The following is a 27,006-nucleotide window of genomic DNA, read 5'->3' as shown; positions in this document are numbered from 1 at the left end:
TCGTGCACATATTGAGCATAGGGACCATCGCCCAGTTGTACGCCGTCGCCTAGGAAGGGCCGTGCAAGTAGGCACGGAATGAGTGGCGGGTAGATTAGGGCTCAGCTGTCTGTCTCCCTACCCCGACATTACACATACATTACATTACTTATCCTGTGCTGATCCTGAGTTACATCCTGTATTATACTCCAGAGCTGCACTCACTATTCTGCTGGTGGAGTTACTGTGTACATACATTACATTACTAATCCTGTACTGATCCTGAGTTATATCCTGTTTTATACTCCAGAGCTGCACTCACTATTCTGCTACTAAACGCCCTAGTACATGATTTTGTTGGGCTGATTCCTAGGGAATGAGAAATTGGTCAGTTTGAATTTCGACTTCTCGTTTCTTTGCTCTTGCGGTAGATTAGCTGCTGTCAGGGGTCTGGAGAGGACAGGCAGCAGCTTAGTTGCCTCTCCCTTAGTGTGCATGAATATATTAGTGTAGTCAGGAGAAAATTGCTGTCAGTGATAGTTATCTCATGTGTACGGCCGGTTTCAATTTTCACGAACAGTTCTAGGCGGTGGTGAGAAAAGCGATCTTCTCTTCTGTAGTCTAAGGGTGTATTCACATGCGCTACTAAAAACTGCACTGAAAACAAACATGGAATTTTACAGTGATTTGCCACAGTTTTGAAGTTAGCATGGAAACCGCAGTAAAAATGCCTGCATTGTGTCAGTGTCTATTTTGACCTCGCAGCACAAAAAGCGTCAAAACCGCACTGTGTGAATACAGTCTTAAGGAGCTTTGCTCGTTTCTTATGATAGGGCTCAATAATAGTCATGCCATGTCCCCGTCCCATGATTTACGATGGGCAGAGTTGTTATGGGTTTGTTCTTATCTTTCTGTACTTACATCTAGATGTCTACACTTTTATGAATCCATTTAAAATAGAAGTAACATCCAATGCCACCAATCATAATACTGGAAAACGGCGTGTGCGATAAATGAGTGTGTCATTGGTTTATAATCCTGTATTGCCCTAAGGCTGGGTTCACACCGTGCATTTTTTTTTTTTTTTCTGGTTGATGAACTTTCATTGAGAGACATGCTTTACCAACCGCAACAATAAATGCATGTAAAAAAATGCAAGAAAAATGCACAGTGTAAGCCCAGCCCAATAGCTTCAGAGAATAGAGAAGAAGCAGAGGTTATGGAGAAGGTTTTCATGCATCTACTGTATTATGAGCGGCCATTCTAGATAAACTGGATAGATGACATTGATAACCCGGTCTGTGCACCTGCGGATGCGATTTACAGTAGTCTGCAATCAGCAGAGACCGGGTTATCAATGTGTTATCTACACAATTATATGTAATCCTGACGTGTACCCTGCTATGTCTCCAAGTCTATATCCACCATCTAACACCTTTATAATATGTCATCACTGGTATAAAATAAACCCTGTCTCCCATAGTTAGAAACGAAACACAGGACATCTGCCAATACCTCAATGAACCCTAAGTCCAGTCCGTGGGACCTCACAGTCCTCATCAGTGGGGCAGGAGCGATCACCTCCGTCCTTTAGAAGGTCTTATCTCCTGTATATCAAGAATGGCTCCACCTATGAGCAATCTAAGCTAAGAGGAAGCCAATGAAATAATGGACAGCTCAGACCATCATGGAAGAGTGAGGGTTAATTGTGTGTGTGGGTGCAGTGGTCCACAATGCTAGAGCTGTGGAGGCTCTACTGCCCTAGATAGGGGAAATAAATAGATTCTGAAATCTGGGAGAACCGGTTATGTCCACAAAGAGTAAATCCGGCCATAAAGAGTAAATCCAGCCATAAAGAGTAAATCCGGCCATAAAGAGTAAATCCGGCCATAAAGAGTAAATCCGGCCATAAAGAGTTAATCCGGCCATAGAAGGGACAATTTGCCCTCAGTCTCACTAACTTTGTGATATTTTTTACTTTTGGGATCATGGTTGGTAAGAGGCCAGTAGCGGCATCATCCCATGACAGAAGTCTGTGACACTCCAACCTCTTCTATTACAGATAAACCTGGAAGCTGTCCCACTCCAGATAAGAATTGCATGACTCCACTTCCTGCTGGAAAGTGCAAGAAGGACAACGACTGTCCTAAAGACCAGAAGTGCTGCATCCGCGGCTGTATACCAACATGCACAATGCCCGTCTCAGGTGAGTTAAACAGGAACTAACTCAACAAGTCATAGATGGAGCACTTTACTGGATAGACTGGTCTTGGCACCTGGTGCAGGAGTCTGACAGTCCTGTGGTTAAATGCCAAGCTCCACCATGATCTTCTCAATCCCTCACCATATCCTTATCTGCCCAAAGCAAACATCTCTGACATATATTTGGACTCTGTGGTGGAAAGCTTCTTACCTTTCTTGGTAATAATGTCATCAGGTCCATGAGATGTGACCTCCACCGATCACTAGAAGGAACTGCCTCCTTCTTCTCTTTTTCGGCCTGACTAATAATGAATAAATAATGACAGCTCTACAATCAGTGTAATTGAACCATATGACTTTAAGGGCTGATACACACGGCAAGCAGTGAGCACAAACCCTGTATTATGTTCAGGGGCGTAACTAAAGGCTCATGGGCCCGGGTGAGAGAATTCAGGTTGGGCTTCCCTACCCCTCCCCAACACCACCATCACCAGACCCCTGCGCACTATGCCCAGACGCCTTGTGCAACAGCCCCATTAGTATTATACCCCCACACAGTGTAATGCTCCCAAAGCTGCCACACACATTATAATGCCCCATACAGTATAATGTCCCCCCCATAACTGCCACATAACGTATAATGCTCCCCATGTCAGCCCCCACACTATAATACCCCACATAGCTGCCCCCATACAGTATAGTGGCCCCATATATCAGCCCACATATTACATTACTTATCCTGTACTGATCCTGAGTTATATCCTGTATTATACTCCAGAGCTGCACTCACTATTCTGCTGGTGGAGTCACTGTGTACATATATTACTTATCCTGTATTATACTCCAGAGCTGCACTCACTATTCTGCTGGTGGAGTCACTGTGTACATACATTACATTACTTATCCTGTACTGATCCTGAGTTATATCCTGTTTTATACTCCAGAGCTGCACTCACTATACTGCTAGTGGAGTCACTGTGTATATATATTACATTACTTATCCTGTACTGATCCTGAGTTACATCCTGTATTATACTCCAGAGCTGCACTCACTATACTGCTGGTGAAGTCACTGTGTACATAGATTACATTACTCATCCTGTACTGATCCTGAGTTACATCCTGTATTATACTCCAGAGCTGCACTCACTATTCTGCTGGTGGAGTCACTGTGTACATACATTACATTACTTATCCTGTACTGATCCGGGGTTATAGCCTGTATTATACTCCAGAGTTGCACTCACTATTCTGCTGGTGGAGTCAGTGTACATACATTACTTATAGAGGCTCTGTCACCACATTATAATTGCCCTGTCTCCTACATAATCTGATCGGCACTGAAATGTAGATAACAGCAGTGTTTTTTTATTTTTGAAAAACGTTCATTTTTGAGCAAGTTATGAGCAATTTTAGATTTTGTTTCTTAAAGACCAACTGGGTGTAAAAGATCTGCCAGACTCAGCTTCTGTGTCGACACCCGTGGGTTATCAGTCTGCACCTGCTCCTATGTCTGTGAGACTGACTCCATCTTCCACCACTCAGGATGGCAGGCTTAGGAGTGGGAGAGCCTATCACAGCCTGGCCAGACGGAGCTAGCTCCGGCCCACTGTCTATTTATACCTGCCTTTCCTTTTCCTCCTTTGCCTGTGATTCTGCTCTGCTTGTTTTCTGGCTCTGCTGCTGCTAGAACTACTGATCCTTTGCTTGTTATTGACCTTGGCTTACTGACCACTCTCCTGCTCAGCGTTTTGTACCTCGTGCACTCCTTGTTTGACTCGGCTCGTTCACTACTCTCGTTGCTCACGGTGTCTCCGTGGGCAGCTCCCCGTTTCCCTAGCTTCTGTGTACCCATGTCTGTTTGTCTGTCGTGCACTTAATGAGCATAGGGACCGTCGCCCAGTAGTACCCCATCGCCTAGGGCGGGTCGTTGCAAGTAGGCAGGGACTGAGTGGCGGGTAGATTAGGGCTCACCTGTCTGTCTCCCTACCCCGTCATCACACTGGGTGTGTTTTTACTTTTGACCAACTGGGTGTTGTAAAGAATTGTATGAGGCTGACCAACCAGTGACCACTCAGCATCATACACTTCTCATTGTTCCAGCCCAGCATGATCCACAGCACAGTGTGATTGTGCAGTGAAAGAAGCTGGGCTGGAACAATGAGAAGTGTATGAGGCTGATTGGTCACTGATTGGTCAGCCTCATACACTTCTTTACAACACCCACTTGGTCAAAAGTAAAAACACACCCAGTTGGTCTTTAAAGAGGATCTGTCACCAGATTATAAGTGCCCTGTCTCTTACATAATCTGATCGGCGCTGTAATGTAGAGAACAGCAGTGGTTTTTATTTTAAAAAAAACGATCATTTTTTTAGCAAGTTATGAGCTAGATTAGATTTTTGCTAATGAGTTTCTCAATGGACAACTGGGCGTGTTTTTACTTTTTACCAACTGGGTGTTGTACAGAGGAGTGTATGAGGCTGACCAATCAGTGACTAATCAGTGTCCTACACTTCTCATTGTTCCAGCCCACCATGATCCACAGCACAGTGTGATTGTGCAGTGAAAGAAGTATACACGCCCAATTGCTAAAAACACAATACACGCCCAGTTGGAAATAAGAGAAAACACGCCCAGTTGTCCATTAGAAAGGGTCATTTGCATAAATATAATATTGCTCATAACTTAGCCAAAAATGATCGTTTTAAAAAAAACAAAAACGTTACTGTTATCTACATTGCAGCGCCGATCACATGCAATAGGAGACAGGGATTTGATAATCTAGTGACAGAGCCTCTTTAAGAAACTAAATCTAAAATTGCTCATAACTGTAATGCCGGGGTAGGGAGACAGACAGGTGAGCCCTAATCTACCCGCCACTCAGTCCCTGCCTACTTGCAACGGCCCATCCTAGGCGACGGTGTACAACTGGTCGATGGTCCCTACACTCACTATGTGCACGACAGACAAACAGACAAGGGTATACAGTAGCTAGGGGAACGGGGCAGTGCCCACGGCAACACCGTGAGAAACAAGAGTAGTGAACGAGCCGAGTCAAAATAGGAGTGTACGAGGTACCAAACGCAGAACAGGAGAGTAGTGAACGAGCCGAGTCAAACCAGGAGTGTACAAGGTATCAAACACAGAGCAGGAGAGTAGTGAACGAGCCGAGTCAAACCAGGAGTGTACGAGGTACCAAACGCAGAGCAGGAGAGTAGTCAGTAAGCCAGGGTCTATATGGAGCAGAGGACAAAAGTACAAGCAGCAGAGCCAGGAAACAGACAGAATCACAGGCAAAGGAGGAACAGGAAGTGAAGGTATAAATAGACATGGCGGGAGCTAGCTCTGTCTGGCCAGGCTGTGATAGGCTCTCTCTCTCCTCAGCCTCCCAGCCTGATTGGTAGAAGGAGGGTTCACTCGATCAGACTTAGGAGCAGGTGCAGACTGACTAACCACGGGCGTCGACACAGAATCTGCGTCTGTCAGATCCTTTACAGTACCCCCCTTTTATGTGGGGCCACTGGACCCTTTCTAGGTGGACCTGGCTTATTGGGGAACCGAAGATGGAACCTCCTGAGCAATACTGCAGCGTGAACATCCTGGGTGGGTACCCAAGTCCTCTCCTCAGGCCCGTATCCTCTCCAATGGACCAGGTACTGGAGAGTGCCTTGGACCATCCTGCTGTCCACAATCCTGGCCACCTCGAATTCTACCCCTTCAGGGGTGAGAACAGGGACCGGAGGTTTCCTCGAGGGAGCCAAGGATGGGGAGCAGTGTTTCAGGAGGGAGGCATGAAACACGTCGTGTATTCGAAAAGACGGGGGTAACTCCAGACGGAAGGAGACAGGGTTAAGGACTTCAATGACCTTGTATTGCTTTATAAACCGGGGAGCAAACTTTAAGAGGCAAATATTTTGAAGACTGCCACACCAGATCCCCGACCACAAACAAGGGGTTAGCAGAACGTCTTCTATCTGCCTGAGTCTTTTGTTTGCTCTGGGACATCTCTAGGTTCTTCTGAACCTGGGCCCAAACTGTGCACAGTTCCCGATGAACGACATCTACCCCTGGATTGTTGGAACCACCAAGTGGAACGGAGGAGAACCGTGGATTAAACCCAAAATTACAGAAAAAGGGGGAGACCCCTGACAATTTACTGACACGGTTATTAAGGGAAAATTCAGCGAGGGAAATGAATGAGACCCAATCATATTGACAGTCAGAGATAAAACACCTTAAATATTGTTCTAGAGACTGATTAGTCCTCTCAGTTTGGCCATTAGTTTCAGGATGGAAGGCCGAGGAGAAGGACAGATCAATCTCCAATTTTTACAGAAGGCTCTCCAAAACAATGAAACAAATTGTTCCCCTCTGTCAGAAACAATATTGACAGGAACCCCATGGAGACGCAGGATGTGTTTGACTAACAAGGTAGCTAACGTCTTAGCATTGGGTAGTTTCTTGAGGGGCACAAAGTGGCACATCTTACTGAAGTGGTCTACTACAACCCACACCACCGACGTGCCTTGAGATGGAGGCAGATCGGTGACAAAATCCATGGAGATATGGGTCCAAGGTCTCTGGGGAATGGGCAAAGAACATAGTAAGCGCGCTGGTCGGGACCTGGGAGTCTTGGACCTAGCACAAATTTCACAAGCGGCGACGTAGGCCTTAACATCTTTAAGCAACCCAGGCCACCAATAGTTTCTGGCAATGAGGTGCTTGGTACCCAGGATGCCTGAATGGCCAAATAGTGCAGAGTCATGCAGGGGAATTGCAGGGGAACAAACAGCTTGTTCTCAGGAAGGTTCCCGGGAGCTGAACCTTGATCAGCAACAATTTTGAAGACTAAGTCAGAATCAACAGAGGAAATGATTATACTTGGGGGAAAAACACAAGCAGGATCTTCCTCCGCAGGAGGGCTGGCCATGAGGCTACGTGACAGTGCATCAGCTTTAATATTTTTAGACCCAGCCCTATAGGTGACCAAAAAGTTGAATCTATTAAAAAACAACGCCCATTGAGATTGTCTCGGGTTTAGCCTCCGGGCAGATTCTAGGAAAACCAGATTCTTGTGGTCGGTAAGGACCGTAGCCTGGTGCCAAGCCCCCTCCAGGAAGTTGCGCCATTCTTCAAATGCCCATTTAATGGATAAGAGTTCGCGGTTGCCAATGTCATAGTTACTCTCAGTGGGTGAGAACTTCCTAGAGAACTAGGCACAGGGACGGAGATGGGTGAGGGAGCTGGTACCCTGGGACAAGACAGCACCCACTCCCACCTCGGAGGCGTCAACCTCCACGATGAATGGTTCCATTTGGTTAGGCTGAATCAGCACTGGGGCCGAGCTAAAGCACTTCTTAAGGACCTCAAAAGCCTGGACCGCCTCAGGAGGCCAGTGGAGGAGATCAGCACCTTTGCGAGTGAGATCCGTGTGAGGCTTAGCGATGACCGAGAAGTTAGCAATAAATCTCCTGTAATAATTAGCAAACCCCAGGAAGCACTGTAATGCCTTCAGGGAGGCAGGTTGGACCCATTCAGCCACAGCCTGAACCTTGGCAAGGTCCATGCGGAATTCATGAGGAGTGAGGATTTGACCCAAAAATGGTATCTCCTGAACCCCAAACACACATTTTTCGGTCTTAGCAATTAGTTTGTTTTCCCGAAGGGCCTGGAGCACCTTCCTGACATGCTCAATGTGGGAGGACCAGTCCTTGGAAAACACAAGTATGTCATCAAGGTACACTACAAGAAATACCCCCAAGTAGTCTCTTAAGACCTCATTTATGAAATTCTGGAAGATCACGGGAGCATTACACAACCCAAAGGCCATGACTAGGTATTCGAAATGACCTTCGGGCGTGTTAAACACAGTCTTCCACTCATCCCCCTCTTTGATGCGGATAAGGTTATAAGCCCCCCGTAGATCAAACTTAGAGAACCATTGGGCCCCGTGAACCTGATTGAAGAGATCAGGAATCAAAGGAAGGGGATACTGGTTCCTTACAGTGACCTAATTCAAGTTTCGGTTAGTCAATGCACGGCCTAAGACCACCATCCTTCTTCCCTACGAAAAAGAATCCAGCACCTACCGGAGAAGTAGAGGGTCGAATGTAACCCTTGGCCAGGCATTCCTGGATATACTCTCTCATGGCTTCACGTTCGGGACAAGAGAGATTAAATATCCTACCCTTAGGGAGCTTAGCTCCTGGTACCAAATCGATTGTGCAATCGTATTCTCTATGAGGAGGTAACACTTCGGATGCTTTTTTAGAAAAAAAATCTGCGAAGTCCTGAATAAACTCAGGTAGAGTGTTCACCTCCTCAGGGAGAGAAATAAAATTAACAGAAAAACTTGACGTCATGCATTCATTACCCCATTTGGTAAGATCCCCAGTATTCGAGTTAAACGTGGGATTATGCATCTGCAACCAGGGAAGGCCTAAAACCAAATCGGACGATAATCCCTGCATCACCAGTACAGAGCACTGCTCCAAATGCATGGAGCCAACAAGGAGTTCAAAAACAGGGGTATGCTGCGTAAAATAACCATTAGCAAGAGGAGTGGAGTCGATACCCACTACCGGGACAGGTTTAGGCAAATCAATCAATGGCATAGCTAGAGACATAGCAAATTCCACAGACATAATATTAGCAGAAGACCCTGAATCCACGAAGGCACTGCCGGTAGCAGACCTACCACCAAAAGAGACCTGAAAGGGAAGCAAGATCTTACTAGGTTTCATATTCACGGGAAATACCAGTGCGCCCAAGTGACCTCCCCGATGGTCACTTAGGCGCGGAAGTTTTCCGGCTGCTTATTCTAACGCCTAGGACAGTTATTCACTTGATGCTTGTCATCCCCACAGTAGAAGCAGAGACCATTCTTCCTGCGGAACTCTCTACGTTGTTGGGGAGACACGGAGGCCCCGAGTTGCATAGGTTCATCCGAGTTTTCCGTGGAAGAACGAAGCAACGGAACCTCGGGAGCCATCATGGGGGAGCCAGAGGAGGAGGCACAAAAACTTTCAAGTCGTCGTTCCCTGAGACGTCGGTGAAGACGTACCGCTAAAGCCATAACCTGATCTAGAGAGTCAGAAGAGGGATAGCTAACTAACAGGTCCTTCAGGCCGTTCAACAGACCCAATCTAAACTGGCACCTCAAGGCAGGGTAATTCCACCGAGAAGCTACACATCACTTCCTAAAGTCCGAGCAGTACTCCTCAACGGGTCTCTTACCCTGACGTAAGGTCACCAGCTGACTCTCGGCAAAGGCAGTCCTGTCAGTCTCGTCATATATGAGCCCGAGAGCAGAAAAAAAAAGGTCAACAGAGGAAAGTTCAGGGGTGTCGGGAGACAAGGAGAAGGCCCATTCTTGGGGCCCGTCATGGAGTCGGGACATAATTATACCCACTCGCTGGCTCTCAGAACCTTAGGAGTGGGGCTTTAGACAAAAATAGAGCTTACAACTCTCCCGAAAGGAGAAAAAAGTCTTCCGATCCCCTGAGAACCGGTCAGGCAACTTGAGGTGGGGTTCAAGAGGTGAGGTGGGGGGCACTACCAGGCTAGCATAATGCTGGTCGCGCCTCTGAGCCAGGGCAAGGACTTGTAGGGAGAGGCCCTCCATTTGCTGAGCCAGAGTCTCAAGGGGGTCCATAGTTGTGTCAGGGACCAGGGTAGAAAAGGTATATGGGCCTATGATTATGTAATGCCGGGGTAGGGAGACAGACAGGTGAGACCTAATCTACCCGCCACTCAGTCCCTGCCTACAAAGTCCCTACAAAGTCCACTCAGTCCCTACAAAATAGAACAGAGAGCCCCCCCGACATGTTTCGCTACTATGTAGCGTCCTCAGGGGTTCATGGGGTACTGTTGGGGGCTCTCTGTTCTATTTTAATACATGCTGGCATTAGGGCTATTTAGCAACTTAACTATCTTACTGCCGAGAAATCCGCTGTCGGTGTCGGTGCTTGCTGTATCAGTCTGTCTGTAGACACGGACGATAGACACACGTGTCACTGCTACATTTATTGTTTATACAATCGGCACACTGTCACCAACAGGGACTATACAAACGGCATACACATATGCACATTGCCACAACCACGAACGGCTATTGACCCTATCCATGCATTGATAATTTTACCCTTTATGTTGGTTTTGTCTGTATGTCTGTTTGCTGTAATAGCACATTAAAGATTATAAATACAATTTAATGGTAGTTGGGAAATAGGGTCGTTTTTGCCTTTGGCATCTTGTTGTTTACTTGATCAGACTTAGGAGCAGGTGCAGACTGACTAACCACGGGCGTCGACACAGAAGCTGTGTCTGGCAGATCCTTTGCAATAACTTGCTCAATAATGATCATTTTTCAAAATAAAAAACACTGCTGTTATCTACATTACAGCACCGATCAGACTATGTAGGAGATAGAGCACTTAGAATCTGGTGACAGAACCTCTTTAACCTGTACTGATCCTGAGTTACATCCTGTATTATACTCCAGAGCTGCACTCACTATTCTGCTGGTGGAGTCACTGTGTACATACATTACATTACTTATCCTGTACTGATCCTGAGTTACATCCTGTATTATACTCCAGAGCTGCACTCACTATTCTGCTGGTGGAGTCACTGTGTACATACATTACATTACTTATCCTGTACTGATCCTGAGTTACATCCTGTATTATACTCCAGAGCTGCACTCACTATTCTGCTGGTGGAGTCACTGTGTACATACATTACTTATCCTGTACTGATCCTGAGTTACATCCTGTATTATACTCCAGAGCTGCACTCACTATTCTGCTGGTGGAGTCACTGTGTACATACATTACATTACTTATCCTGTACTGATCCTGAGTTACATCCTGTATTATACTCCAGAGCTGCACTCACTATTCTGCTGGTGGAGTCACTGTGTACATACATTACATTACTTATCCTGTACTGATCCTGAGTTACATCCTGTATTATACTCCAGAGCTGCACTCACTATTCTGCTGGTGGAGTCACTGTGTACATACATTACTTATCCTGTACTGATCCTGAGTTACATCCTGTATTATACTCCAGAGCTGCACTCACTATTCTGCTGGTGGAGTCACTGTGTACATACATTACATTACTTATCCTGTACTGATCCTGAGTTACATCCTGTATTATACTCCAGAGCTGCACTCACTATTCTGCTGGTGGAGTCACTGTGTACATACATTACTTATCCTGTACTGATCCTGAGTTATATCCTGTATCTCTTTATTTTATATAAATTTACAAAACATAAACTGAAAAACAAATACATAACTAATTCCATATAACCAAAAAGTCACAACCCAATTCTTATAAACAAATTTTCTTATATACATTTCTGTATATGAGAAGAGAAAACCATACCAGACCCGGCCACATACACCCCACTCTTATATACTTACATCTACACTTCATCCGAAACTAAACAATAACTAGAATATATACAAACATCATATAAACGTAATCAAAAGTACCAACAGAAAATCCCCCGACCCGCGTCAACCAAGGGCCTAAAGAAACAACATAATAATGATGATAATAATAATCAAACAACATAATAATGATAACAAATAAAATAATAATAATAACAAAAACAATCCAAAATATAATAATACTAATCCCAATTATTTTTTTTTTATTTATTTTTTTTTAAACACACTATACACATCCTGACTTTCCCTAACCTTACCCTTCTTACCTAAACTCCACCACCCCAGCCAGCATCTCGCCTCATGTCCTCTTACGTCCGCATAGTCCAGATGCTGGCCCCCACCACCACACCCAACACCCCAGCCCAGCCCCCCGCCCCATGTCCTCCCATGTCCGCATAGTCCGGGGCTGGGTCAGGCAAACCCCCCCCCCCCCCCGACCCCCTCCCAACCTATCTATCAACTCCCTTAAGTCTATCCCTATTCTAACAACATTTCTACAATATAATACAATACACGTCACCAACTTGTCCAAATACCAAACCATATACAAAATACACCGTACCCGAAAGCACCAAGTTCGGTTGCTTGTAAACCTTTTTCCTGCCATTTCAATCCTAAACAAAACAAAAATCTTCCAGTGCTTACTTAGCCCATCACCAGATAGAGAGAAGGGAAAGCCCCCCCCAGCTCCCCCCCAGAGGCCAAGGTACCACGTCCACTGCTGCACCCTCCCTATCGCTTGCCCTATCTCCTTACCCTATTACTAGCCCTTTCTTGACCCTATTGAAAGCTGACCCTATGCTGACCCTCACCATTCCCTTATTCCGAGCCCTATCGCTATATTTTTTATTGGTGCCTCAGCGGAACGCAGACCCCCACCTCCAGTTGAGCACCGGTGACGACACCCCCTCCCTCATGAAGGCAGACACATTAAGGCACCCAAAAGGAAAAGCCCCTCCAAAGACGAGAAGCTTTGGATGCTCCCAATCTGCCAACCTCCAAAGAATGCACCTTCACCAGGTCACCCATGATATTGCTAACAACCTCATCCACTAGGAGGATTTTCTTCTGGGTAGAAACTAGACATCGTGCATTCCACATAAAGTGCCTGACCACTATACTGACTAGAAACAAGGTGCAATGGTCCCTACCACCGAGGTCTCCGAACACTCCATAGGCCCACCCAGCATAGGAGAGGCTGGTTAGGCCTGGCCAACCAATGGAGGCTCCCACACTTTTGTATACCTCTGTATTGAAAAGGACAATGAAGCAGGAAATGCTCCATGCTTTCCAGCACTCCGCCGCACTCCTCCCGGGGGCAATCCCGATCATCAGAGCTTCTGCACTTTAGATTGCCCCTCACATACAGTCTCCCATGGAAGCAACGCCAAGCCAGATCCCAAAACTTCTGGGGAATTCTCGCTGAATTTAAAAGTTTTAATCCCACCCCGAGGTCACTACTTGGGCAGTCTTTGAGCGCCAGGGGCTTCTGGAAGTGGGTCATCAGGACCCTCCTGTCAATACATTTTCTCGACATGGTCCTGATCTCCCACACCTCCAGACCCCACCGGCGAACAATCTTCAGCGCCAGGGTGGCATAAGCCGGGAGATGTCCGTGAGGTGTACGCAGGTCTTTCACTTGCCCTCCTCTCTCCCATTCCTGGAAGAAAGGCCGAAACCACCCCCTGCAGGAGGATATCCACCAAGGAGCCCTCTCTTGCCAGAGGTTTGCCAGGTTGATCTTAACAAAGGTGTTCACTAGGAACACCACCGGGTTAACCATACCTAACCCGCCTAGTGTCCTTGGTAGGTAAGTAACCTCCCTCTTGATTAGATTGAGCCTATTCCCCCATAACAGCTGGAAGAACAGGCTATACACCCGAGTCCAGAGAGGTTCTGGCAAGATGCACACACTGCCCAGGTAAAGCAACATGGGCACCAGGTAGGCCTTGGCCAAGTGAACCCTTTCCCTCAGGGTTAAGGACCAACCCTTCTAGATTCAGCCTATCCTCCCAGTTCTTCTTGGGGTAATCACCCAGGCCAAATTCGACTCCTAAGATCTTAGCAGACCCCTGAGGCTCTGGAAGGGTGTCCGGGAGATCAAAACCAGGATCTCCTCCTCCCAGCCAGAGACTTTTGCACTTATCCCGGTTGATCTTGGACCCAGATGCCAATGAGTAATGCTCCACTTCCGACATCACCCACTCTGCCTCCCCTCTCGAGGAGACAAAAATGGAGACGTCGTCTGCGTACGCAACCACCCTCTGAGTGGCCTCCGGCCCCTCCAGTCCGGCCCCGACTCCCGCCAATGGCCCACGATCGATCCTTTTAAGAAAAGGATCAATTGCGAACGCATATAGCAAAGGGCTCAAGGGACAACCCTGGCGGACACCAGACCCAACCTCAAAGGGGGTTCCAACCCAACCGTTCACCAGCGCAAAAGTCTCAGCCCCAGTGTATAAGGTCTGTAGCCAATTGACAAACCCCCTGGGTAGGCCGTACCTCAGAAGGACCGACCAGAGGTACTCGTGGTCCACCCGGTCAAAAGCCTTGGCCTGGTCCAAGGACAGGATGTACCCCTCCCACCGACCAGAATTTCCCTGCTCCACTGCCTCTCTGACACTGGGGACAGCACTAAATGTGCTGCGGCCTGGAACAGAGCAATGCTGGACCGGCGAAAGGAGCCGGGATGCAAACTTCACCAGCCGATTAAACAGCACCTTTGCGAGAACCTTTCTGTCCGTATTGAGCAGCGCTATGGGACGCCAATTCTCAATACGGGTCGAGTCTTTACCCTTCGATAAAACGATCAAGGCCGACCTCCTCATTGACATTGGCAAAGTACCCGAGGAAAGGCACTCATTAAACACCTCAGTCAAGAGGGGAACTAGGGTTCCTTTAAAAGTCTTATAAAACTCGGATGTTAAGCCATCCGGCCCTGGCGATTTTTTGACGGCAAGCCCATCAATCGCCAATCCCACTTCCTCTTCCTTAAACGAGTCTATCAAAACACAGAGAGAGGGGTCTACCCCTGGCTCAGGGATGGTTTCAGCCAGGAAAGCAGACATCTCGTCTCGGTTTGGATCTTGCTTCCCCAAGAGGTGCGAGTAGAAGGATCTGACGACCTCCAAGATCCCTGATTTGGATCTGTTCAGAGATCCTGTACTATGAATCAGTCCTGTCACAACCTTACGACTAACTGACATCTTACAGTTCCTGTAGGGGGCGGGCAAGCGGTACTTCCCGAAATCTCTCTCAAGAACTAAAGATGTGTGCCTATCATACTGACACCTCCTGAGCGAAGCTTTCACCACGGAGATCTCCTCCCCACTACCCCCGGTTGAGACCAGATGTTCGAGTTTCCTCCTCAGTTCCTGATATAGGCGGTACCTACTCATGGACCTGAGGCTCGAGAGCCTGCGGAAAAATCCTGCCACCCGGACTTTAAACAACTCCCACCACTCAGACTTAGTACCACTGAGATCCAACAAAGGTACCTGGCTCTGAAGAAAATCCTCAAAGGCCTGTCTTATCTCCGCTTCTTCCAAGAGAGTAGAATTCAGCCTCCATATACCTCTTCCCATCTGGAGGGACTCTGCAATGTTCAAAGAGAAAATAATCATAAAGTGATCGGAGAACTCCATCTCAACAACGGACACTGGTGAAGAGATGGCTTCCTCCTTCCAAAAAAACCTGTCTATCCTAGACCTACAACTACCTCTACGATAGGTGGAACCCGAGTGACCTGGGGTATGCCTGATGTGGATATCCACCAGGCGAGCATCGCTAACTATATTTTTTAATGCTACACTATCATAGGTCAATTTTTTATCTCCGGAACCTCCTCTATCTCGGGGCCTCACGACAGTATTGAAGTCCCCTCCAAAAATAACTTGTCGACCTGAAAAAAGGAAAGGCTTAATCCTCATGAAGAGACTTTTACGGTCAAATTTGCTCTGGGGTCCGTATATATTGATTAGTCTTAATTCCTGTCCCCTCATGAGGACATCTAAGATCAAGCACCTCCCCATTTCTAACTCAATCATCCGTCGGCATGTTACCGGTGCGGTGAAAAGGACCGCCACTCCGCTATAGGGCTCAGCCGCAAGAGACCAGTAGGAGGGCCCGCGTCGCCACTCCCTCCTAGATTTAACGACGTCTGCCAAAAGTGACAGCCTGGTCTCCTGCAAAAACAACATGTCGGCTTCAACTCGGCCAAGAAAATCAAAGGCTGCAAATCTCGCCCTATCTGACTTAATGTAATGGCAGGAAGGAGGTGAAGGGAAAGTGAGCCCTAATCTACCCACCGCCCTGTCCCTGCCTACTTGCAACGACCCGCCCTAGGCGACGAGGTACAACTGGGCGGCGGTCCCTACGCTGGCTAGGTGCACAGGAAGACAAACAGGGAACACGCAAGGGAAGGGGCAGTAGCCACGGAACGCCACGAGGAAACGGGGCGGCGAACGAACAGTCAGGACCAGGACGAAGTGAGTACACCCGAGCAGGCACAGAGACAGAAGCAAGCCAGGGCAAGCAAGCAGGTCAAGCAGAACTGCAGCAAGGCAGAAGCACGGCAGAAGCAGGCTGGAGCAAGCAGCAGAGGCCAGGAATCCAAAAGAATTACAAGCACTGAGGGAGAGCACAGGGCAGGTAATAAAGGGCAGGGGGCGGAGCTAACTCCGAGAGACCAGGCCGCGATAGGCTCTCCCACTCCTGAGCCTGCCACCCTGGTTGGTGGGAGATGGTGTCAGTCGAGCAGGTCTGGCCTCAGGTGTGGATTGATTAATCCCAGGAGTATAGCTAGATGAAGTACCTGGCAGATCCCTAACAGTACTCCCCCTTTTATGAGGGGCCACCGGACCCTTACTAAGGGGACCCGGTTTAGTGGGGAAGAGGAGGTGGAACCTCCTGATCAATACCCCAGCATGAACATCACGGGCAGGTACCCAAGTCCTCTCCTCCGGCCCGTATCCTCTCCAATGGACCAGGTACTGGAGGGAGCCCTGGACCATCCTACTGTCCATAATCTTGGCCACCTCGAATTCCACCCCCTCAGGGGTGAGAACGGGAACAGGAGGTATCCTCGAGGGGGACCAGGACGGGGAGCAGCGTTTAAGGAGGGAGGCATGGAAGACGTCATGTATGCGAAAGGATGGGGGGAGCTCCAGACGGAAGGATACAGGGTTGAGGACTTCAATGATCTTATAAGGTCCAATAAATCGGGGAGCAAACTTCCTGGACGGGACCTTAAGGCGCAAGTTCCTGGACGACAACCAGACCAAATCCCCGACGACAAACTGGGGGTTAGCAGAACGTCTACTATCCGCCTGAATCTTTTGTGCGCTCTGGGACGCCTCTAGGTTCTTCTGAACCTGGGCCCAGACAGTGCACAGTTCCCGATGAACCTCCTCTACCTCAGGATTATTGGAACAACCAGGGGAGACGGAGGAGAACCTTGGGTTAAACCCGAAATTACAGAAAAACGGGGAGACACCTGACGAGTTACTGACCCGGTTATTCAGGGAAAATTCAGCAAGGGGAAGGAAAGAGACCCAATCGAATTGACAGTCAGAGATGAAACACCTTAAATATTGTTCCAGGGATTGGTTGGTCCTTTCCGTTTGGCCATTAGTTTCGGGGTGGAAGGCGGAGGAGAAGGACAGATCAATCTCCAACTTTTTACAAAAAGCTCTCCAAAATAAGGAAACAAATTGTACCCCTCTGTCAGAAACGATATTGACTGGGGCCCCATGGAGACGCAGGATGTGTTTCACAAACAAAGAAGCTAACGTCTTGGCGTTAGGTAGCTTCTTAAGGGGCACAAAGTGGCACATCTTGCTGAAGCGGTCGACTACCACCCACACCACCGACTTGCCCTGAGATGGAGGCAAATCGGTGATAAAATCCATGGAGATATGGGTCCAAGGTCTCTGGGGAATGGGCAAGGAACGTAGTAGGCCCGCAGGTCGGGACCTAGGGGTTTTGGACCTAGCGCAAACCTCACAAGCGGCGACGTAAGCCCTAACATCTTTAGGCAACCCAGGCCACCAATAGTTTCTGGTAATGAGGTGTTTGGTGCCCAAGATGCCAGGATGACCAGATAGAGCGGAGTCATGGTTTTCCCTGAGTACCCTCAGCCGGTATTGCAGGGGAACAAACAGTTTGTCCCCAGGGGCGTTCCCGGGAGCTGCACCCTGATCAGCCGCGATATCAGAAGCTAAATCAGAATCCGTGGCAGAGACGATTATACCAGGGGGTAAAATACAAGCGGGATCCTTCTCGGAAGGAGGATTGGCCATGAAACTACGTGACAGAGCGTCAGCCTTAATATTCTTGGACCCAGCCCTATAGGTAACCAAGAAATTAAATCTGGTAAAGAATAGTGCCCACCGAGCTTGTCTAGGATTAAGCCTCCGGGCCGATTCTAGGAAAACCAGATTCTTGTGATCCGTAAGGACCGTTACCTGGTGTCTGGCCCCCTCCAGGAAGTGCCGCCACTCCTCAAAAGCCCATTTAATGGCTAGAAGTTCGCGGTTGCCAATATCATAGTTACTCTCCGTGGGCGAAAACTTCCTAGAGAAGTAAGCACAGGGGCGGAGATGGGTGAGGGAGCTGGTACCCTGGGACAAGACGGCCCCTACTCCCACCTCGGAAGCGTCAACCTCCACAATAAATGGCTCCTCTTGGTTGGGCTGAATCAGCACGGGGGCCGAGATAAAGCACTTCTTGAGAGTCTCAAAGGCCTGGACGGCCTCAGGGGGCCAATGGAGGACATCGGCACCCTTGCGGGTAAGGTCCGTAAGAGGCTTAGCGACGACCGAGAAGTTGGCAATAAATCTCCTGTAATAGTTGGCGAACCCTAAAAAACACTGTAACGCCTTAAGGGAGGCAGGTTGGACCCATTCCGCCACAGCTTGAACCTTGGCAGGGTCCATGCGGAATTCATGAGGAGTGAGGATTTGCCCTAAAAATGGTATCTCCTGTACCCCAAAGACACATTTTTCAGTCTTAGCAAACAGATTATTCTCCCGAAGGACCTGGAGCACCTTCCTGACATGCTCCACGTGGGAGGACCAGTCCTTGGAAAACACCAGTATGTCATCAAGGTACACAACAAGAAAATTACCCAGGTACTCTCTCAGGATTTCATTAATAAAATTCTGGAAGACAGCAGGGGCATTACACAACCCAAAGGGCATGACCAGGTATTCGAAATGACCCTCGGGTGTGTTGAACGCCGTTTTCCACTCATCCCCCTCTTTGATGCGGATAAGGTTATATGCCCCCCGTAGATCGAACTTAGAAAACCATTGGGCTCCCTGAACCTGATTAAAAAGATCCGGAATCAAAGGAAGTGGGTACTGGTTCCTTACGGTGACCTTATTCAGGTTACGATAATCAATGCACGGCCTAAGACCACCATCCTTCTTCCCCACGAAGAAGAAGCCAGCACCTACAGGAGAAGTCGAGGGGCGAATGAAACCCTTGGCCAGGCATTCTTGGATATACACCCTCATCGCTTCACGTTCGGGACATGAAAGATTAAATATCCTACCCTTAGGAAGCTTGGCACCAGGCACCAAATCGATAGCGCAATCGTAATCTCTATGGGGGGGCAACACCTCGGAGGCCTCCTTAGAAAACACATCGGCGAAGTCCTGAACAAACTCAGGAAGCGTGTTTACCTCCTCCCGGGGAGAAATAGTGTTAACAGAAAGACATGACATAAGACATTCATTACCCCATTTGGTGAGATCCCCAGTATTCCAATCAAATGTGGGATTATGCAACTGCAACCAGGGAAGACCTAATACCAGATCAGACGATAATCCCTGCATCACCAGTACAGAGCACTGCTCCACATGCATGGAGCCAACCAGGAGTTCAAAAACAGGAGTATGCTGAGTAAAATAACCATTAGCAAGGGGGGTTGAGTCGATTCCTACTACAGGGATGGGATAAGGTAAATCAATACAAGGCATCTTTAGAGACATAGCAAAATCCACAGACATGATATTAGCAGATGAGCCAGAATCCACGAAAGCACTGCCCGTGGCAGACCGGCCAGCAAACGAGACCTGAAAGGGAAGCAAAATTTTATTGCGTTTCACATTAACGGGAAATACCTGTGCGCCCAAGTGACCTCCCCGATGATCACTTAGGCGCGGAAGTTTTCCGGCTTCTTATTCTTGCGCCTGGGGCAGGTGTTCAGTAGATGCTTGTCGTCCCCACAGTAGAAGCAGAGACCATTCATTCTGCGAAACTCTCTACGTTGTCGAGGGGACATGGAGGCCCCGAGTTGCATAGGTACCTCCGAGTCCTCCGTGGAGGGGCGAGGAGACGGGACCTCGGGGGGAATCACAGAAAAGTCAGAGGGGAGCACACTGAAGCGTTCTAGCTGACGTTCCCTGAGACGTCGGTCAAGTCGTACTGCTAGGGCCATAACCTGGTCAAGGGAGTCAGGCGAGGGGTAGCTAACCAGCAGATCCTTCAGGGCGTCAGATAATCCTAACCTAAACTGGCACCTTAGGGCCGGATCGTTCCACTGAGAAGCTACGCACCACTTCCTAAAATCAGAACAGTATTCCTCAACCGGTCTCCTACCCTGACGTAAGGTCACCAGCTGACTCTCGGCTAAAGCAGTCCTGTCAGTCTCGTCGTAAATGAGTCCGAGGGCAGAGAAAAAACGATCAACAGAGGAAAGTTCAGGGGCGTCAGGAGCCAAGGAGAAGGCCCACTCTTGGGGCCCTTCCTGGAGTCGGGATATGATGATACCCACCCGCTGGTTCTCGGAACCTGAGGAGTGGGGCTTTAGGCGGAAATACAGTCTGCAACTCTCCCGGAAGGAGAGAAACGTCTTACGGTCCCCTGAAAACCGGTCAGGTAACTTGAGGTCGGGTTCTAGAGGTGAGGTGAGGGGTACTACTAAAGCAGCGTCACCCTGATTGACCCTTTGGGCCAGGGCCTGGACCTGTAGGGAGAGGCCCTGCATCTGCTGGGTCAGGGTCTCAAGGGGGTCCATGATAGCGTCAGCGTAGGAGAAATGGTAGACTAGGTAAGGGCTTGTAATTATGTAGTGGCAGGAAGGAGGTGAAGGGAAAGTGAGCCCTAATCTACCCACCGCCCTGTCCCTGCCTACTTGCAACGACCCGCCCTAGGCGACGAGGTACAACTGGGCGGCGGTCCCTACGCTGGCTAGGTGCACAGGAAGACAAACAGGGAACACGCAAGGGAAGGGGCAGTAGCCACGGAACGCCACGAGGAAACGGGGCGGCGAACGAACAGTCAGGACCAGGACGAAGTGAGTACACCCGAGCAGGCACAGAGACAGAAGCAAGCCAGGGCAAGCAAGCAGGTCAAGCAGAACTGCAGCAAGGCAGAAGCACGGCAGAAGCAGGCTGGAGCAAGCAGCAGAGGCCAGGAATCCAAAAGAATTACAAGCACTGAGGGAGAGCACAGGGCAGGTAATAAAGGGCAGGGGGCGGAGCTAACTCCGAGAGACCAGGCCGCGATAGGCTCTCCCACTCCTGAGCCTGCCACCCTGGTTGGTGGGAGATGGTGTCAGTCGAGCAGGTCTGGCCTCAGGTGTGGATTGATTAATCCCAGGAGTATAGCTAGATGAAGTACCTGGCAGATCCCTAACACTTAATGCTGGCAATGTTAATTGATGCCAGCGTCAACGGAGTGGGTGCCGCCATCATGATTGTTTGAGTTAGACGACTTTCTTCTTCCCACCCCCCCTCTATCTGATAAGGACCCCCCTTCTTTGCCTCGCTTCTTGCAAACTGAGGAGTCCATACTCACCACCCTATTCCCATCTTCATCCCCAAGTTCCGGGTCAACCTCCCCCTCTGGGGGCAACGGCCACTGCAGCAGGGGAGGCTCAACGACTCTAGGGTGCCCTACCATGCCCTCCCTCTTAGTAAGAGAGGCTGTAATGTCCACGAGAGCATGGTATCGATCAGCAGGGGGGTACAGGATTTACCTTCCTGGGCCAGGGCGGGGCCAGATGTATTTGGCCCTTGGGTTTTGCCCGGTGTCCCTTTTGCTGTAGGCTGAGTCCTCTCTTCCTCTCCCACACTTTCATAGTGGGAGGACTGAGAGTCCTCAGCCCTCTGCTCCCTTTGGATCCTCCTCATCTCCCCGTTCAATTCGGCCTCCCCAGGGGCATCAGCTTCAGGGGGGGCATCCAGATCCGAATCAGAGGTCGTCCCAGGTTCCTGGAGCGCCCTCCAAATCCTCTCCTTCCTTCGCTTCTCCGCCCTTCTCTGGCGAGAAGGGGGACCCTTCTTTGCATTCTTCCCTTGCCCCTGTGCCCCATCGTCCCTGCCCGCACCCTCACCCATGGAGGCCTCCCTCCTTTCATCCGCCGCAGGTTTGGAACAAGCATTGACAACAGAGCGAGGACACCGACTGAACGGGTGACCTAAGTCACCACACAGGTTGCAGCGAATACGGTCACAGGATGCGGCTAGATGACCAATCCCCCCACAATGAGCACACTTCTGCACCTTGCAGCCTGCACTCAAATGTGAGGGGTCGCCACACCGGTGACACAACTTCGGCTGCCCCTGGTAGAAGACAAGGATCCGATCTCTTCCCAGGAAAGCAGACGATGGTATGTGGGACACCGTCTGTCCCAGACGCTTTAATTTAACCATGAACGTCCAGGCCCCTGACCAGATGCCAAACTCATCCATGTTCTTCCGTGGCATCTCTACTACCTCTCCGTACCTTCCCAACAAGGTCATTATATCAATACAAGAGAGTGACTCATTACGGGTAAGAACGGTCACTCTCTTGGGACCACTTTGGCGAGAAATTGCTTGTGCAGCAAAGTCTCGCCAGCCAGGCTCGTCCTTCATCAGCTCGTAGTTCCCCCAGAAGACCTCAAGGCCCCCTAGGTGAACAAAGCTGATGTCAAACTCGACCGAGCCATGAGGATGTATCAAGGCAAAGATGTCACTCGCCTTGAAGCCCATCCCCAGCAGCAGCTCCACCACCCTCTTTCTGGGAGGGCACGCATCATTGCCACGCCACCGGAGACGGACCACATTCCTCCTGGCTACAGCCTGACCGGCTGTTGGGAGCGACCACTGATCTCCTCGTTGCTCTCGGAAGGCATTTAGACCATATCTGTCTATCCAGAAAGACAGGTCCTTCTGCACTCCCCCTATGGTTAGGGTTTGCTTTCCCTCTCTTAAAGCGTCCAAGAGACGTTGTTGCAAGTTACCGTCCCCAGACCTTGAGGATGAAGATGGGTGGGCCCGCTGTCCCCCCGCTGCGACCCCAGCATAAGACCTGCCGGAAGTCACAGCAAGAGGAGCGCCAGGCCCATTGCCCCTGGTTGATACCCCATCCCCACCACCTACAGACACAGCACTCAACACCCCATTACCAGCAGACACTCCAGCAACTTTATTTACAGACACCTGCATACCCCCAGCAGTTTCCACATCCACAGCCGCAACTTTTTCATTTAACCCACCAGGTCCCCCTGCAGTCATCGTTCTGGCCAGGCCTGGTTCTATGTTATGTATTTTTGCTGTACATTTTGTTTGATTAGACATTGCTTCAGTCTCCGCATCATCAGGCACCTTTGCAGGGACGCCACCAGATGTTATAAGCGGTGTCCCTGCTGTGCCCTCCGCCTCATTAACCTCCATCTGTTCTATGCGCGGAACATTTTTGGGAAAGGGGCCACCGTCGCCCCCGACGCCAGCAGCCCCCTCCTCGCCTACACCACTTTTCAGCGATGCGGACGAAGGAGCCACTGACGTCACTGGAGCCGCCTCCGGCGCCGGACCACTCCCCCCTCCCACAGAGGAGTGGCCAACAGAGCCGGAGCCACCTCTGTGACCGCCCTTGTCCGGAACGTCTGACGGCTTTACTGCGACACCGACAGACTTCCGGCTTTCAGACACCACATCCGGTTTCTGGTTTACCCGTTCTCCCGACCCCTGACTCGCATCAAAGACCAGTTTCCCAGTCTCGCCATTCACCGGACACGGGGACACACCCCCTGGCGTCACCAGGCCACCAGTACCGCCCCCTTTGCAGGGGTTGGCGTCCGGCGCCATTTTGACCACCACGTGTTCTACTGCCGGACCCGTAACACTCTCCCCGCATTCCCGCTCCAGCCCCACTGCAGAGGCTTGAGCTGGGGGTCTTGCGGGACCTGTGCCCTGATCCTGACTTTCATCTGGCTCAGAGCACAGGAAGGATCTTGCTGTATACACCATTTTAAATGAACCTTTAGCAGATTTTTTTTCCTTTTCCTTTTTTTTCTTCTTAAATTTTTTTTCTTTTCCTTTTCCTCCTCTGCGGGTAACTCAGCACCAAAACAAAATCCCTGGAAGGATATAGGCGACTCCACATTACGGATCTGAGTGAGTAATCCTGGAGGCCGCTCACTGTCAGTTTCAAAACACTCCTGATTATTCCCAGCTGTGTGTCCACCCTCTTCCTCCTCACTGCTCCTGGGTGCCTCAGAATCTGTGCCTTCTCTAGACTTTACAGTCTCATGCTCCATTGCCTCCACCACATTTTCCTTTGCTGTGTCTTCCTCCATACTTTCTATTTTTATAGGTGCTGCCATCTCGGCAAACCTCTCTTCGTTTTTTAACTTTTCTCCAAACACCCCTCCGCCTGCTAAAATCTCCTCACGTCTCTCTTCCACTTCTTTTATTTCCTCCAACAAGGATTTCACATTTAAACGGTATCGGGACCTCTTACCTCCTGTGGCTTTTGCAGCCCTTCCTCTGGCGACCGCCAAGTCCGCACGGAGCCGTTGCAGCGACTTCCTGAGGTCCCGATACTCCTCCAACCGCATAGCCAGACGGGAGCTGAAGTTCTCCACCATCTCTCCGGTCCTCAGCTGTCCCCATTCCTCCACATGACCGTCATCCAAATGTCCGGACAGTGCTGGTCCCTCTCCAGATGACAACACCTCTATCACCATGCCGGACCGCGTCTCCATACTCTTATCCAGGGTTCCAGCCACGGGGGGAGCCAGGATAGCCTTGCCCCGAGATGATCTCCTCACCCGCGCGACCGTTTGCATATTCCCAGCCAGCTGGGATGACCCTCTACCCCCCGCTGGCATGCTCCGGGAGGTAGAGGTCTGAGGCTCCATCCTAGGATGGAACCCCCCTCAGGGTACTTTCCAAGCCCAGGCAGATGGTATGAGGCCTGGGCAGATAGGATAAGGAAAGTCCCTGGATCCAAGGCCTGCACGGAATTCTCAGCAGCTCTCTCCACACGTCCTACTCCACCCACTTCAGAGCTGCACTGACTATTCTGCTGAAGGAGTCACTGTATACATACATTACATTACTTATCCTGTGCTGATCCGGGGTTATATCCTGTATCTCTTTATTTTATATAAATTTACAAAACATAAACTGAAAAACAAATACATAACTAATTCCATATAACCAAAAAGTCACAACCCAATTCTTATAAACAAATTTTCTTATATACATCTCTGTATATGAGAAGAGAAAACGATACCAGACCCGGCCACATACACCCCACTCTTATATACTTACATCTACACTTCATCCGAAGCTAAACAATAACTAGAATATATACAAACATCATATAAACGTAATCCAAAGTACCAACAGAAAATCCCCCGACCCGCGTCAACCAAGGGCCTAAAGAAACAACATAATAATGATGATAATAATAATAAAACAACATAATAATAATAAAATAATAATAATAATAACCCCAAAAATCCAAAATATAATAATACTAATCCCAATTTTATTTTTTATTTTTTTATCCTTTTTTTTTTTTTTTTTTTATATATATTTTTTAATCACACTATACACATCCTGACTTTCCCTAACCTTACCCTTCTTACCTAAACTCCACCACCCCAATCTCACGTCCGCATAGTCCAGATGCTGGCCCCCACCACCACACCCAACACCCCAGCCCAGCCCCCCGCCCCATGTCCTCCCATGTCCGCATAGTCCGGGGCTGGGTCAGGCAAACCCCCCCCCCCCCGACCCCCTCCCAACCTATCTATTAACCCCCTTAAGTCTATCCCTATTCTAACAACATTTCTACATTATAATACAATACACGTCACCAACCTGTCCAAATACCAAACCATATACAAAATACACCGTACCCGAAAGCACCAAGTTCGGTCGCTTGTAAACCTTTTTCCTGCCATTTCAATCCTAAACAAAACAAAAATCTTCCAGTGCTTACCTAGCCCATCACCAGATAGAGAGAAGGGAAAGCCCCCCCCAGCTCCCCCCCAGAGGCCAAGGTACCACGTCCACCGCTGCACCCTCCCTATCGCTTGCCCTATCTCCTTACCCTATTACTAACCCTTTCTTGACCCTATTGAAAGCTGACCCTATGCTGACCCTCACCTTTCCCTTATTCCGAGTCCTATCGCTATATTTTTTATTGGTGCCTCAGCGGAACGCAGACCCCCACCTCCAGTTGAGCACTGGTGACGACTCCCCCTCCCTCATGAAGGCAGACACATTAAGGCACCCAAAAGGAAAAGCCCCTCCAAAGACGAGAGGCTTTGGATGCTCCCAATCTGCCAACCTCCAAAGAATGCACCTTCACCAGGTCACCCATGATATTGCTAACAACCTCATCCACTAGGAGGATTTTCTTCTGGGTAGAAACTAGACATCGTGCATTCCACATAAAGTGCCTGACCACTATACTGACTAGAAACAAGGTGCAATGGTCCCTACCACCGAGGTCTCCGAACACTCCATAGGCCCACCCAGCATAGGAGAGGCTGGTTAGGCCTGGCCAACCAATGGAGGCTCCCACCCTTTTGTATACCTCTGTATTGAAAGGGCAATGAAGCAGGAAATGCTCCATGCTTTCCAGCACTCCGCCACACTCCTCCCGGGGGCAATCCCGATCATCAGAGCTTCTGCACTTTAGATTGTCCCTCACATACAGTCTCCCATGGAAGCAACGCCAAGCCAGATCCCAAAACTTCTGGGGAATCCTCGCTGAATTTAAAAGTTTTAATCCCACCCCGAGGTCACTACTTGGGCAGTCTTTGAGCGCCAGGGGCTTCTGGAAGTGGGTCATCAGGACCCTCCTGTCAAGAAATTTTCTCGACATGGTCCTGATCTCCCACACCTCCAGACCCCACCGGCGAACAATCTTCAGCGCCAGGGTGGCATAAGCCGGGAGATGTCCGTGAGGTGTACGCAGGTCTTTCACTTGCCCTCCTCTCTCCCATTCCTGGAAGAAAGGCCGAAACCACCCCCTGCAGGAGGATATCCACCAAGGAGCCCTCTCTTGCCAGAGGTTTGCCAGGTTGATCTTAACAAAGGTGTTCACTAGGAACACCACCGGGTTAAC

General features: G+C 49.3%; 1 protein-coding gene across 1 annotated transcript in view; it reads left to right on the top strand.

Annotated features, from left to right (window-relative positions):
- Positions 1–2,424, top strand: part of LOC142758995 (vomeronasal type-2 receptor 26-like) — an 85,812-nt gene extending 83,388 nt beyond the window's left edge. The window contains exons 12-13 of the mRNA XM_075860767.1: positions 2,042–2,185; positions 2,345–2,424. Of these exons, the coding sequence (XP_075716882.1) occupies positions 2,042–2,185; positions 2,345–2,424 (224 nt within the window). The remainder of the gene's footprint in view (positions 1–2,041; positions 2,186–2,344) is intronic.
- The last annotated feature ends 24,582 nt before the right edge of the window (positions 2,425–27,006 follow it).

The sequence above is a fragment of the Rhinoderma darwinii genome, chromosome 4 (assembly GCF_050947455.1).
Source record: "Rhinoderma darwinii isolate aRhiDar2 chromosome 4, aRhiDar2.hap1, whole genome shotgun sequence".
In the NCBI taxonomy this organism is placed as follows: domain Eukaryota; kingdom Metazoa; phylum Chordata; class Amphibia; order Anura; family Rhinodermatidae; genus Rhinoderma; species Rhinoderma darwinii.
Note: the sequence above shows the minus strand (reverse complement) of the source record. Positions and strands in the feature narration are given on the sequence as shown.